The following is a 13,335-nucleotide window of genomic DNA, read 5'->3' on the forward strand; positions in this document are numbered from 1 at the left end:
ATTATGTCAACAAAACATTCACCGGTATATTGCACAGAAACAAATGTCCCAAAAGCAATGCTTTTTCATGCATTCTTTCAAGTGACTCAGATATGTTTTTTCACTTAAAATGTAGGTACATAATGGTCTAAAAAATATATTATATACCAGACTAAAAAGAAACAAATATTCAATGGCAGCTACTAGAACTATGTGAAGTAATTAATAATGTATTGCTTAAGTAAGTTTTTAGGTAGGCTAAAGTCAAGGCTAAAGCAAACTGTCATACACAGGAGAGGAAAGAGACAAGCAAACAAAGAAAAAATCTTTCCCATTCACCCTAATGCTGTCCTGGAAAAAATAATAAACTAACTAAACTGCGTGCTGTGAGAGAGAGAGCAATCTAACACAATGATGTGCTCTAGATTGTACGTGCCAAATATGAATCGAGCAAACATTCTAGGAAAAGTATGAAAAAGTTTGTTTGGTGTATTATGAGCTCAATGATATATGTTGTTCAGAATGAGAAGGTAAACATGTGGAAAAAATTTGGTGCGTGTACGTCAAATGAGATATCTGTAATTATTTTTTCAATGCTGCAATTTTTTCAGGTGATGCTGTAGCGCCACCTAGAGTGTCAGTTGTATGGGTGTCACGCATAATAAATAAGCAGCCATGCCAAACAGGACTGCAAAATTTCATGAGCTTTTGAGCATAGGAAAAGGGTAAAATGTAGCAAGAGGCAGAAAAAGAATAAGAATAATCCTAGTAAAACAATATGGGTCATACAAACCGTAGGTGCTTGGCCCCTTAATAAACCAAACCACTATCACAGCTTTTCAGCTGTTGTTTTCTCTCGGTTTTTCTCTCTCTCTGCCGTTCTCTCTGTCACTCTCTTTCTGATTAGTAGCTCAACATCAGTGCATGTGCCCACATAACCAATAGGCGTGCCCACACACTGTCCCAAGTTCCTTTCCTTGACTGAGCACTGCCACACAAACAACCCCTTTATTCTACCCTTTAATTGATAAAGTCAATGATATGCAGGAAGTTATACAAGACACCATTCTCAAACTGAATGTGATTCTGTGTGATGCATTTGACCTGTAGGCCATGTGAAGATACCTGGACCTCCCACCAATGTCCATGCTTCAGAAATAAGCAATTCATTTGTAGTGATTAGCTGGGACCCACCCCATCCCCGTGGACGGGAACCAGTATTGTACCTCATAGAGAAGGTATGTGACACCTTACATTAATCTTTAGGCATGGCAAATAGAGTACAGATCTTTATGTTGCACTGGTGACTCATTGCTTTTTTACCTGCAGTGTTTTTCTTAAGTTTTCTGGGCACTTCTCTATAGCCTCTCTCAATGAGCAAATTTGACAATTTATTCATCATTCCAGTATTTTATAAATAGATCACAGATCTACTGCATGGCTAATCCAGTTAAGGCACCATTCTTCTTCTAATGCATGGATGAGCCCCATAGTTCTGGATCAAATCCTGAATGTGCCAGAGCCTAGGGTGGCTGGTAGCCCTGCATGGCAACACATACTGTAATTGGCAGTTGCATCACACAGGGTTAGGGAAGGTTCAGTCGATAGGGACCTGTATATCATAATTCTCCAGCAACTCCTGCTGGTCAACTGGTCAAGTTTGTCTGTTAAGCTGCACGCAAAATGACTTTCTCTGAATCATCTCTGCAAAAGCCTGACTTGTGAGCTGCGGTGATATGTGAGAAGTGGTGTTTGGAAGTAGTTGGACCACCTATGTCTTTTGGTCTTGTAGTAATTTTTCTTCTTGTATGCTGCCTAGCATCATATCACCTTTTCTTAACATCCTCTGTTGTTTGTTGTATTAGACCTAATTAATTCATTTTGTATGTAATGTCAATCCAAATTTTTATCCTCTCTCTTGGTATTGTATTTCTATGCTATAATACAGCATTGTGAAGTTGTACCTTGTTGACCATTGCCTATATTTCCTGATCTGTAATCTGACCTGTAAGCATGCCATATTGTTTCTGACCCTTTTTATGGGTGTCTCCTACCACAAAATTGCGAATGAGGGTGTTGAATTTATTAGATTGTTTAAATAGAACCTAGTCTTGATAAATTGTTAATGTGCCAGTATCTGCAACCGGAACAGAGCTGCATTTTAGTGAATGTTTTGTGCTGTGACTAGTTCCTAGTTCCCAGTTAAAGCTGGCCCTCTATTTTTAGCTTGCCAGCAAACAATTTCACCTACTGTATTTGCTTGCCAATGGATTTCGCTCAACAGATAGCCAGCAAACTAATTTCAGCTTTTCTAACAAATAGATTCCAGTTATATAATTGCTATATAATTGTTTATCATTGTTTATAAATTTGGTGCCCAATGTGGGGCTGAACATATCCAATTCCCAACCTAATTTGGAATGTACAATTATCTGCAACCGCAGCTTCGTTCAAGTGTGAATTCCCATTCGGGAGAGTGTAGACATCCATGGCTCTCTTCCAAAACATGTCGCCAGTCTGCTTTTCACATCACAAATTACATCTAAGCTCACATAGAGTGGAGTCAGAGGACGATCTTTCATATGTGGCTTTTAAATGCAGTCCACGGGCACCCAATCGACCAGTAGGGGTCGCTAGATAGTGAGGAAACGTGGACCCCTAACCGACTGAACTCTCCCATACCCTGGGCAAAGCTCAATCGAGCTACCACACACTGTAGGCATCCGCATGGTCCAGTTTCAATCCAAGACTGTGGGGCTCATCCAATGCATGTAATTTTAATTCAGTGCTTTTTATTCATTTAAAATTTTTGGTTTATAAGAATACAACTCATAAATACTCCTCATTAGTTCCTCAGTCGCCTTCACTTTTTTGGATCTTTCTTTTGTGTAGTCCGTGGTTGGCAGTGATGCTTGGCAGAGACTGAACACTGGGGTGGCACTGAAATCCCCTCGCTACCCTGTGTTTGACTTGGAAAGCAGTAAACAGTATCTGTTCCGTGTGTACACCGTAAACAAATATGGTACAAGTGAGGCCTCTGTGCCCACAGGACCTATCAAGAAGGAAGACCCACACAGTAAGTAAATATTTTTCTCAATACACAACACTAATCATGCAAAATTGCTCATATCTTGCTACCACAAACAAGATTGTGTTTGATATGTTCTTTTCAGGTAGTGAAAGTCCATATGGTATGTACCATATAAAGTTTTTCACAGTTCACAGTTCATTTCCTGTATAAATACTTCACAAAAATTTAAATGTAATAACACAATTGAATAACACACCCTCTTTGTTTATTTTTAAAATGTGGAAAAAAGAATTGATATGCTGAAGTGTTACAACTAGCTTCACCAATCTACCCCTAACAGCATTGAGTGCAATATCTTTGTTCAGCTGGCACGGTCTCTAATACAGCTGACACCTTAGTTTCTACCTTTTACTATACAACGGGAATCATGTCACTAAAGCACTAAAGTTACAGGGACCTATTTCACATGGTAATCTAAATCCCAGGAAGCACATCACTGCAAAGCCTTTCTGTTTTGGTTCTGTAAAAATCTGAAAAATGTTTGATGCTGTTTCACAGAATATGTGGGTAAAATAAACAAGATGTGAAAGACCTGAATTAAGCAGCCAACCGTATAGGACAGTTTAATAAGGAAGTGGTTGTACCTGGCATTTAACTGGTCTTTACAGTTATTTTACATTGTTTGACCCTGATACGATTTAACATTAATACGCCTTGTCTTTAGCTTTGAGCAGAATTAAGCAGTTGTAACTTGCATAATATTTGATTGTTATTTGCTGAAATTAATGAAAATAAATAGATAACTTTTTTACATCTGTATTTTTCATGTCCATATTACATATTTAATTATTTGGTAGATGGGACTCAAATCAAGAAATATCTCTACAGAGTCAATGTTTAAATTTTTTTACGTGTACGTCATTTTTTACAGTGGATTAAAAATTTCCTTTGCTACTAGGTAATCCTTCATTTCAGTTTTTAGAAAATTAACCAATAAATTAATACTGTTGTTGAAACAGGAATACCACATAAATTATTGTACCTCATAGTCTTCTTGAAACTTTATCATTTTGATTGTAAAATCAAAATCTGTTTTGTGCAGGTGTCCCATCAGCCCCAGGTCAAGTTGTGGCCACAAGGAACACAAAATCATCAGCATTTGTACAATGGGATCCCCCGAAAAATCCCAGCAATCTCATTGGCTACTACATTGATGCCTGTGTAGTTGGAACAAAGGCATGGATACCATGTAACCACAAACCATATAAACACACCAGGTATTCTAAACTCCTCAAGCCTAATGTCGGGTGGTCACATTTAAAAAGAGCACAGTTGGTGTACAAACATTACTTGTTGATATCTTTATGATGCACAATGTGTTCCTGTTAGGTTTGTAGTCCATGGATTGACTGGTGGAGAGGCCTATGTCTTCCGTGTACAAGCTGTCAATGACTTTGGGCTCAGTGATGAATCCCAGGAGTCTGCTCCTCTCTTGGTAGAAGCTGCCATAAGTAAGTATAAAGTTTATACATGCAATATACTTCTAGAAAATAAGCTACTCTGGAGGTCAAGCGCTGCTTAATATAGATTATACTAAGGGGCAGATTGAACCCAAAACTTTTGAGTGGCAACAAACAAAATTTAGACAGCTTATGTGCACAACTTGTTTTCTTCAATCATTTTTTTCCCCTATTTAATACTAAGGGCCATATTTACTAAGTATGCCACAAATTTCCGTCAGTGCCGCAAAATTATGCATCTTTGCATGTTTTCCATTAGCGAGGTATTTACAAAGACTGGTTGTATAAATGAGCAGAACTGTAGCGAGTTCATTTAAAGGCCCTGCCAGTATGTAGCATTAAGATGCATCTTGCACATGGCGGGAAAGTACATTTTTATACCACTCCATCTCTGGTGAAGTTGGGTTTTGGACAGGTGTCAGAATGCATGGATGCAATGGATAGTCACTGTCCCCTTTAAATGTTAACATTTGTACTGTCCCCTTTAAATGTTAACATCTCAGTTGTATTTCAAGTTGTTTAATTCCATACCCAAAAGCCAACCATCTCCAGTCATCATCTCTCAACTTTCCAACAGACAGCTGTTAACAGAGTCATCTGTTTAAAAAAAAAAAATTAAATTCTCCCTTTCAGAAGTCATTTTCTATGTATGAGGCTTAATCATGCATCATTTAAAAAAGTTATCTGTCCTTTAAAAGTATGGATTTAGTTGGATGCTAGGTGACCAAAAACGCGATATCCCTGTGATGCTTCATTGCTTTTATATGTTTACAGAATACAATACAAAGAGAAAATGAGAGGGTTGCTATGGTTTCTACCCAGGGAGGTCATAGAGAGGGCTTCAGATTTTGAGATTAGAGACACTAGATGATGTTGAAAGCCATCTACCAGACAGTAGTTTCCTTTTGGGGAGACCTTAGGCATTTTAAATGGTGTTTAATATTTATTAAATAAATTAATTTTCAGTGTTAATGTTAAATGTGTTCAGCTAATTTGCTTGCTGTATTGACATAGCCTCGTCTTTTGGATGCTGTGATTAATGGAAAAGAAACAGCTATATGGTCATAGGCTTTCTAAAACCCTGGGGGTTAAGAGACAAACAAAAGCAGCTTTCTTCAGCGATTTGAACGTTAGCACAGCTCACTTCACAGTCAGTTACGAAGTTGCTTATACTTCAATGTTTACGCACAGTCTTTTTTCAGGAATAAAGCCCCAAGCTTCATTATTGAGGATGTAGCTGGTCTCGCATTACCAATGGAATTGTGTTTCCTTTATTAGCATTAAAAAAACATTATACACGTACTGTCACAATTATTCCACACCTCTGATACAATCATACCGACTAAATGATATGAATGTAACATCGGACTGCATGTAACTCGTATCTGACTTGATTAATTCATGACAGTAATTGAAAAGGAAAATGAACCCGATTTGAACAAATCCAGGCTTGAGTACAGCCAGCCCTGTTAAACCTAAACCTCAGTCATATTGAACTCAAGCATCAAGTGAAGTAGTCACTACAAAGTTTGTACAAGCGCACTATGCCACAATCAAATGGAAATTACAGAAGAGATGAAAAAAAAGTTATTGAAATATATCAGTCTGGAAAGGGTGGCTCTGGGACTCCACTGAACCAGAGTGAGAGCAGGGCTGGGCAATATACAACAACAATAATTATCGCCATCGTGTGATGTATTGCCTTTTTTGTATTTTCTTTTTCTCTTTAATTATACCTGATGGGGTAGTAAACAACCACGCTACAGAGGCTGTGTGAAATGCTTCCGCATCAATACTGTTATCTATTTGGAGACCATAATAGACCTTGAAAGCTTCCATGTGATTGATAAAAACACCTCATATGATCACATGGAAGCTGTGCGACCTTCCTGCTGGTGGTCTTATCAGCAACCAATAGATAACAGTCATTATGCTTTTTTTATCCAGAAGCTTTCGGGCCTCTGAAACGTGGTTGTTTACTATGGCATCAAGTGTAATTAAAGAGAAAAGGAGGAAAAGAAAGGTAATATACCTAATGGTGGCAAAGATCGTTATTGCATTCAATTATTATCATTGTGGTATGTTGCCCAGCCCTAAGTGAGAGCCAATATCTACATATGTAGAACTCTTAATGAATCTTCTCAGGAGTTGGCCGACCTACCAAAATTTACCCAAGGGTGCAGCAACGGGGATTTTTTTTTTGCTACCGTTTCAGGGTTTTTCTCACCACTTACTATTTGGGAGTTCAGTTTTAGTGCCTAGTTTTTGCTGTTTTTGCTCTGTTTCTTGCCCTTTTTCTGCTACTGTTTAAAGCATCTTTGTGACAAATAAATGTGATATCATTTTAGCAACAACTTATCCAGGAAGTCACAAAAGATCCCAGAAGAACATTCAAAGAACTGTAGACCTCTCTAGCCTCTGATTAGGTCAGTGATCATGACTCCCCAATAAGATTGGATACATAGGAGAGTACCCAGGTGGAAACTGCTGCTAACCAAGAGTAACATCAATGCTCGTCATGTCACATTTGCTGAAAAGCACTTGGTCTGGATGATCCCCAAGCCTTTTGGGATACTGTTCTATGGACAGATGAGTCAAAGGTGGAACTTTTTGGATGCATTTGGTTCCATTATTGCTGCTAAGGGTGGTGCAAGCAGTTATTACGTTTAAGAGGGCAATTACTTTTTCATATGGGTGTTATGGATGTTTGATAACTGATTTCATTAAATAAATGAAAAATGTATTTACTCAGATTTCATTTGTCTAATATTACATTTTGTCTAAAGATATGAACCTATTCAGTGTGACAAATATGCAATAATAGAGGAAATCAGGAAGGAGACAAATACTATTTCAAGGCACTGTATGTACATTATGGAGGACTAAATGTGCCAAAATGAAATAAATAATTAAACAAATAAATGTGGAATTATATAAGTAAATATATAAATAAATAATTAAATTGGTCAACAATTAAATAAATACTTCATTTTATCTTGAAATTCACAGCTCATGATTGTTCTTTTCACAATTATATTTTATTTCCTAACATGTTGTATTTCCGAATGGCTTTTTTCATTTCATAATGACACTTTTCTGAATGACTTATTTCTGAATGGTGTATTTATTTCCAAATGCCCTTTTTCATTTCATATTGATACTTTTCAAAATGGTAAGCCTTCATGTCAACCAACACCAGTGGGGCTGGACCTGGGTGGAATCTGTGGGCTGGTAGTTAGTTTGCTAACCATGCTCGTTTCAGTGATACAACATAATATTCAGGTAAGAGGGGCAAGGTAATGCATCTACTGACTGAATGATGCAGATGTTTTTTGTACACTACCAGAAAACAATTTTTAGTTTTTCTTCGGGCTGCAGGATATTCTGTTTTGAACTACATGGGTGAAAACTCCAACAAAAAAAAGTTGAGCAAAAGCTTGTGTGCTGTACCAAAATAACCACGCTTTCAACAGTGTTACCGTTTGCAGTCCTAAAACCCGGAAGAAAGTTCGCTTTTTTGAGCCATGGGTTCCCTTGTCTGATTTCCAATGCATTTTTCCCATACGGATTTCGCTTTTTGCCAGAAATAAGGTATGTGGTGAACGTAAGCCTAAGAGAGCTCCACATTTTGTTTTATGAGATAAATGATATCACCACTGTGGATTTCGAAGCTGTTATGTGCTTTTAAAATGTAAGTTACTAACATATTGCTACATTGAAACTACAACAATGGTCGCTTTCTGGTAACCACCACTCAAGTTTCCATACTAGTCCGCCTGCACACGACAACCGTTGTAGTTTCAACACAGCAACTTACTTTTTTAAAGCACATAACTGCTTCTAAATTCACGGTTGAGATATTCATGGGTGTGATTTATCACATAGAATAAAATGTGAAACTCGCTTAGACATACGTTTAGCACAGACCTTATTTTTTACAGAAAATGAAATGCCTATGAGAAAAATGAATTGGAAACCCAAAGCAGAAGTAACTCCCAAGTTTTATTTAACCTTTATTTTTCTATTTAACCTTTATTTACCCAGGGTAGGTTTGCTGAGCATGGATGCTGTTTTGCAGCAACGCCCTGCTTCACACTCATACACATTTACACCTGGGAGCTGCCCAGTACAACCACAATCCTCTATTGTTGGCCACTGAGCAGCTCCACTGGAGGGAGAGAACTTTTTTTTTTAGCCAATTAAATCAGGGAATGATTAGGTGGCAAGTTTTTTTTGCTAGAGCCAGATCTGGGATTTTAGCCAGGACACCGGGGAACCCCCTACTCTTTGCGAATAGTGTCATGGGATCTTTAATGACCTCAGTGAGCCAGGACCTCGGTTTAACGTCTCATCCGAAAGACGGAAAAGAGTTGGCCTACAAAAAGACATAATCAATGTAACACTCTATTCTAGCCGCTAGGTAAAACTACCTTTCCAGCTTTGTCAGTGTGCCATTAAGACTATGTGCTTACCGGGAATTGTGAGTGGGGTGGCTAGTGGCATTAGCCCTGCTAGCTGGCTAGCTACCAAACAGTATATTCTTAATCAGCAATGTTCCTAGCTAGCGTTCACTAGTTAACGTGCTAATGATAATAGTTATGAAAAACAATCAAGCAAACATTAGAGTGTTGGATCTAAATAAAGACACTTTCATTTGCTAGTCACTAGTCAAAACTAGCTTCTGTGTGTTCTGGAAGACAGCCATGAAGACACTTCACCAACCCTGCTAGGCAGGAACTGCGAGTGGCCTTAATCTGTGTTTTGTGTTTTTGCTTTCATTCCAATAAAGGATTTGCACTCATTCAATAAAATTTGTGGATGCATTGTTTCTTGATTTGCACCCAATGTTAGGAATGGATGTGCGTGAAGGTACTAGCACATGAATAGCTATAGCACTAGGGCTAACATGCAGATCGATACGTGCAGTGCTGCTGCTTTTGCCTGAATGCGTGAGCAACCAATGCCCGTAAGTGATTACTCCCTGCTCATGTTACCATTTTTTTACCATTTTGAAAAGTCTCATTATGAAAAGAAAGGGCGAGTTCGGAAATAAAAACTCCATTCCGAAATAAGTAATTTGTAAAAATGTCATTATGAAATGAAAAAAGCCATTCGGAAATAGAACGTGTTATTATGAAATAAAATATAACTACCTTATTGTGAAAAGGACAAGCATGAGGTCACAATTATGTTATTATTTCGAAATAAAACAAAGTATTTATCTATTTAATTATTCATTTAATTTTGGCACATTAAGTCCTCCATATTAAATGGCATCCAATATGTAAAATCGTCAATGACCATGGCAGCTGTCAAAGTTGGAGAGGAAGAGGAAGACACTGCTCATATGTTAGGTGTGCAAGACTACAAATGTGCAATATAAGGGTATCCCTCTTTTGGTTAGACAGAAATTATTTTTGCCTGCTTTAGAGAAGCAAACTATTGTTATTGTCCATATTTATTAGTTTGCTTGCTTTACCAAAGTAAACTATTGTTATTGTCCGTACTTATTAGTTTTCTTGCTTTAGTGAAGCAAACTATTGTTGTTGACTAAGTTTTTGCCTATAGAAACCTATGGAACTTGACACGTTCATAGAACGTACCTCCCTAAGGCGACTCAGTGATTTTGGCACTGTTTGGCCAATTTTCAATATTCAAAAATCTTAACTCCTGACCCTTTTCATGTAGAAATTTGAATCTTTCCTGTCCTTAGTTTTGGCCTACCCACATGGCTAAGACATCTGAAACTTGGCATGTTGGTAGAAGGTACCTTCCTATGGAGACTTAGTGATTTTGGTATTGATTGGCCACTGGATGGTGCTATAACTCTTGGCCCTTTTGACACTTGAATCTTGCCTCCCAAGATATCTGTCCTCATCAACTACTCAAACCCATAGGGGTCATAATGATCACCATTTTGATTTTTCCGCCATTGTGAATTATTTGAAAAATGTTTAAAAGACATTTCCTCCTGGACAGTTTGATGTATAAACATGCAGCAATTTGTTCAGCAGACAGCCCTCTAAAAAGTAACTGTGAAGTAAGTTTATTCTCAAAAAACCATAGCCGTTATTAGCCCATTAAAATTTATGTACGCATGGCTTATAACATAAATGCTAATAACTTGTGTGTGGTTTGACGTAAACTGATAAAATTTGCAAGCTATATTGGCACTAATGTACTTTAATGTACATAACCCTAAAGTACTGTCCTAACTTAATCACATGGTGGCGCTAGAGGTCACAATATATATTTTTAAAAATTGATTGAACAGAGAAGCGGATTTGCCTCGGCAACGCCGGCTGGTGGAGAGAGCACATGTACCTGGGTTGCGTTAACCAATCAGCCCAGGTGGTTAAAGGTGTGTTCCTCTCCACAGTTCAGAGCCGAGACCAGGAACACACATAAACCTCTTTTCCACTGTAGGGCCGAACGGTTACCAGGGGTGCTCTGTGCCATTCCGCGCTGCTCAGGACCTGTAGGAACGGTTACTGTTTCTGTTTCCATCTTTCGGGCTGCTAAAACCAGGACTAGGAAGCATTTAAGAAAAGCTAGTGACGGCAGCAAGTGATGCAGTGGATCAGCGAAGGTGTCCCATTGTGTTTCTGTAATAAATATGCGCCAGCTGTTATCGTCGCTCCCTATTCTGTTTTGTTTTTGTTATGTTCTGTTTCGTTGGCTGACGATATGGCCGTGGATTCTGTGTATTTTGGTCTGCTTTTGGTTTTTCTTTTTAGCGTATCCTCCACTGACCATGACACAGTTTCGGGCATTTTTATTTATCTTAGCTTCTCTACCGACATAGCTTACGGAAGAGGACGTGAAGAGACCGGATGCGGAGTCACAAAACTGACATAATGTGAAACCAATCAGTGAAACCAATCAGTGAATACCTATGTCATTAAGCCCGCCCACCCGAACGGTCCTGCTGCACTGAGCACGGTTGTCTAACCATGCCGAGAAAATCGTGCTGGGCACGGTTTGTAAGCGTTCCGCACCAAACCATTTCCAGGTGGAAACACCGTCTCCATGCTCAGAATCGTTTGGCCCTACAGTAGAAAAGAGGCTATAGAGAGAGAACTTATTTTGGAGATTTGTTTCTTTATCTGAGCACAAAAAGGAAGTTAATCACTGCTGAAAAGCTGGAGGAGCTGGTCAGCCGAAAAGCTGGCCAGCCATGAGCGCTGAGCTGAAAAGCTGTCACTCGGTTTTGCTTTCTTTTGTTTTGCTTTTCTTTTAGTTTGTTGTTTTAGTTTATAGTTTTTGCAGGTAATGTGTGAGGGGTTTATTTGGTTTTGTGTTGGTGTGGGTGAGCTCCATGTGGCAACCAACGGTACACACCTGGAACTGCAGCATCTCCCTCCCAGCGTCTGACCTTCATAAATTCATGAAAAATCACAATTGTCTTTTAGACATTTACAACTTTTAGTAGTGATCAGTTTCCTAATCTGGAACATATATCTGTACATTATTTGTCGCCTCCATCTTGGATTACCGCCAGTGCTATTAGCCATTACCCTCTGTCCCCAGTTTTGGCCTATCCACATAAATGATACCTAAGAAACTTGGTGCAGTGATATAGGGTTCCCTCCTGGGGCCACTGCATAGAGATTTTGGCACTGATTGGTCACTTTTTAAGTAGCGTATAATTGACTGTGTGTGCTTAGACCCCCTGTATCGCTGCTTGTAGCTATATTTATTGTACATTTTCTTCTCTATCTAGGCTTATACCTCCTACACCGTAGGAACCACTAATTGCGGTATCACAAATTCTTTCACCACCTGCTATTCAGTTTATTGAACATATCCAGATTAGCCAAAAGGTTGCGCTGTTACAACCACTTTTACATTTTGGCCTATAGCTCAAGATTCTTTGAGATTCCTTAGCTCAATCCCTAAGCATTTTCTTTTGTGTCTGTCTAGATTTTCTAGATTTAGAATTTTCTTAAAAACTTTTACATGACATCTCCTGCTAGACTACTTGACCGATTGGAAAATGTCCTGCTTTAATAGACTCTTTTTTCAAAGCTTTTTTAAGGTTTTAAGAAATGTTGTTTAGACAAACAGAATGGCTGCTACATGCCAATGAAATTTAAGTGCATGGCACAATTTCACATTTGGACAAAAACTCCTGAACGAAATGTCCAATCATAATGAAATCTGACACTGTAACATGTCAGATTTCACACAATTTGGGTGGCACGGTGGTGGAGTGGGTAGCACTGTCGCCTCACAGCAAGAAGGTTGTGGGTTCGAATCTCGGCGTGGGGCCTTCCTGTGTGGAGTTTGCATGTACTTCCCGTGTCCGCATGGGTTTCCTCTGGGTACTCTGGTTTCCTCCCACAGTCAAAAACATGCCAATTGCAGACTCTGAATTACTCATTGGCAGAGGTGGGTAGTAACGTGTTATATTTACTCCGTTACATTTACTTAAGTAACTTTTTGAATAAATTGTACTTGTAAGAGTAGTTTTAATGCAACATACTTTTCACTTTTACTCGAGTATATTTGTGAAGAAAAAATGTTACTTTTGTTACTTAAATGTTACTTTTACTCCGTTATATTTGGCTACATTCCGCTCGTTACTTTTATTTTTTACCCATTTTTTATTCAATGCACGTTCTGTTTGTTTCATTCTCTCAGAGAGACTTCAGCCAAAGAGGCTGACTGGTCTTTGCTTTGGTGCTGTCATAGCCCCACATGACTCCGTTTCACTAATCAGACGTAGCTAGTCACAGCACACAGAATGATGAGTGGGCGACAACAATGGCTGAAACAACGGCGGGTGATTCGTAGGAGGCAGAA

General features: G+C 38.7%; 1 protein-coding gene across 5 annotated transcripts in view; it reads left to right on the plus strand.

Annotated features, from left to right (window-relative positions):
- Window positions 1–13,335, plus strand: part of myom2a (myomesin 2a) — a 61,110-nt gene that overhangs the window by 19,390 nt on the left and 28,385 nt on the right. For 3 of the 5 annotated variants that reach the window (XM_064324442.1, XM_064324445.1, XM_064324447.1), the window contains 5 exons: window positions 1,090–1,217; window positions 2,872–3,055; window positions 3,153–3,170; window positions 4,113–4,287; window positions 4,400–4,521. In XM_064324442.1, the coding sequence (XP_064180512.1) occupies window positions 1,090–1,217; window positions 2,872–3,055; window positions 3,153–3,170; window positions 4,113–4,287; window positions 4,400–4,521 (627 nt within the window). The remainder of the gene's footprint in view (window positions 1–1,089; window positions 1,218–2,871; window positions 3,056–3,152; window positions 3,171–4,112; window positions 4,288–4,399; window positions 4,522–13,335) is intronic. The other 2 variants (XM_064324444.1, XM_064324446.1) reach the window with 1 other exon arrangement.

Source organism: Anguilla rostrata, chromosome 2 (assembly GCF_018555375.3).
Source record: "Anguilla rostrata isolate EN2019 chromosome 2, ASM1855537v3, whole genome shotgun sequence".
Classification (NCBI taxonomy): Eukaryota; Metazoa; Chordata; class Actinopteri; order Anguilliformes; family Anguillidae; genus Anguilla; species Anguilla rostrata.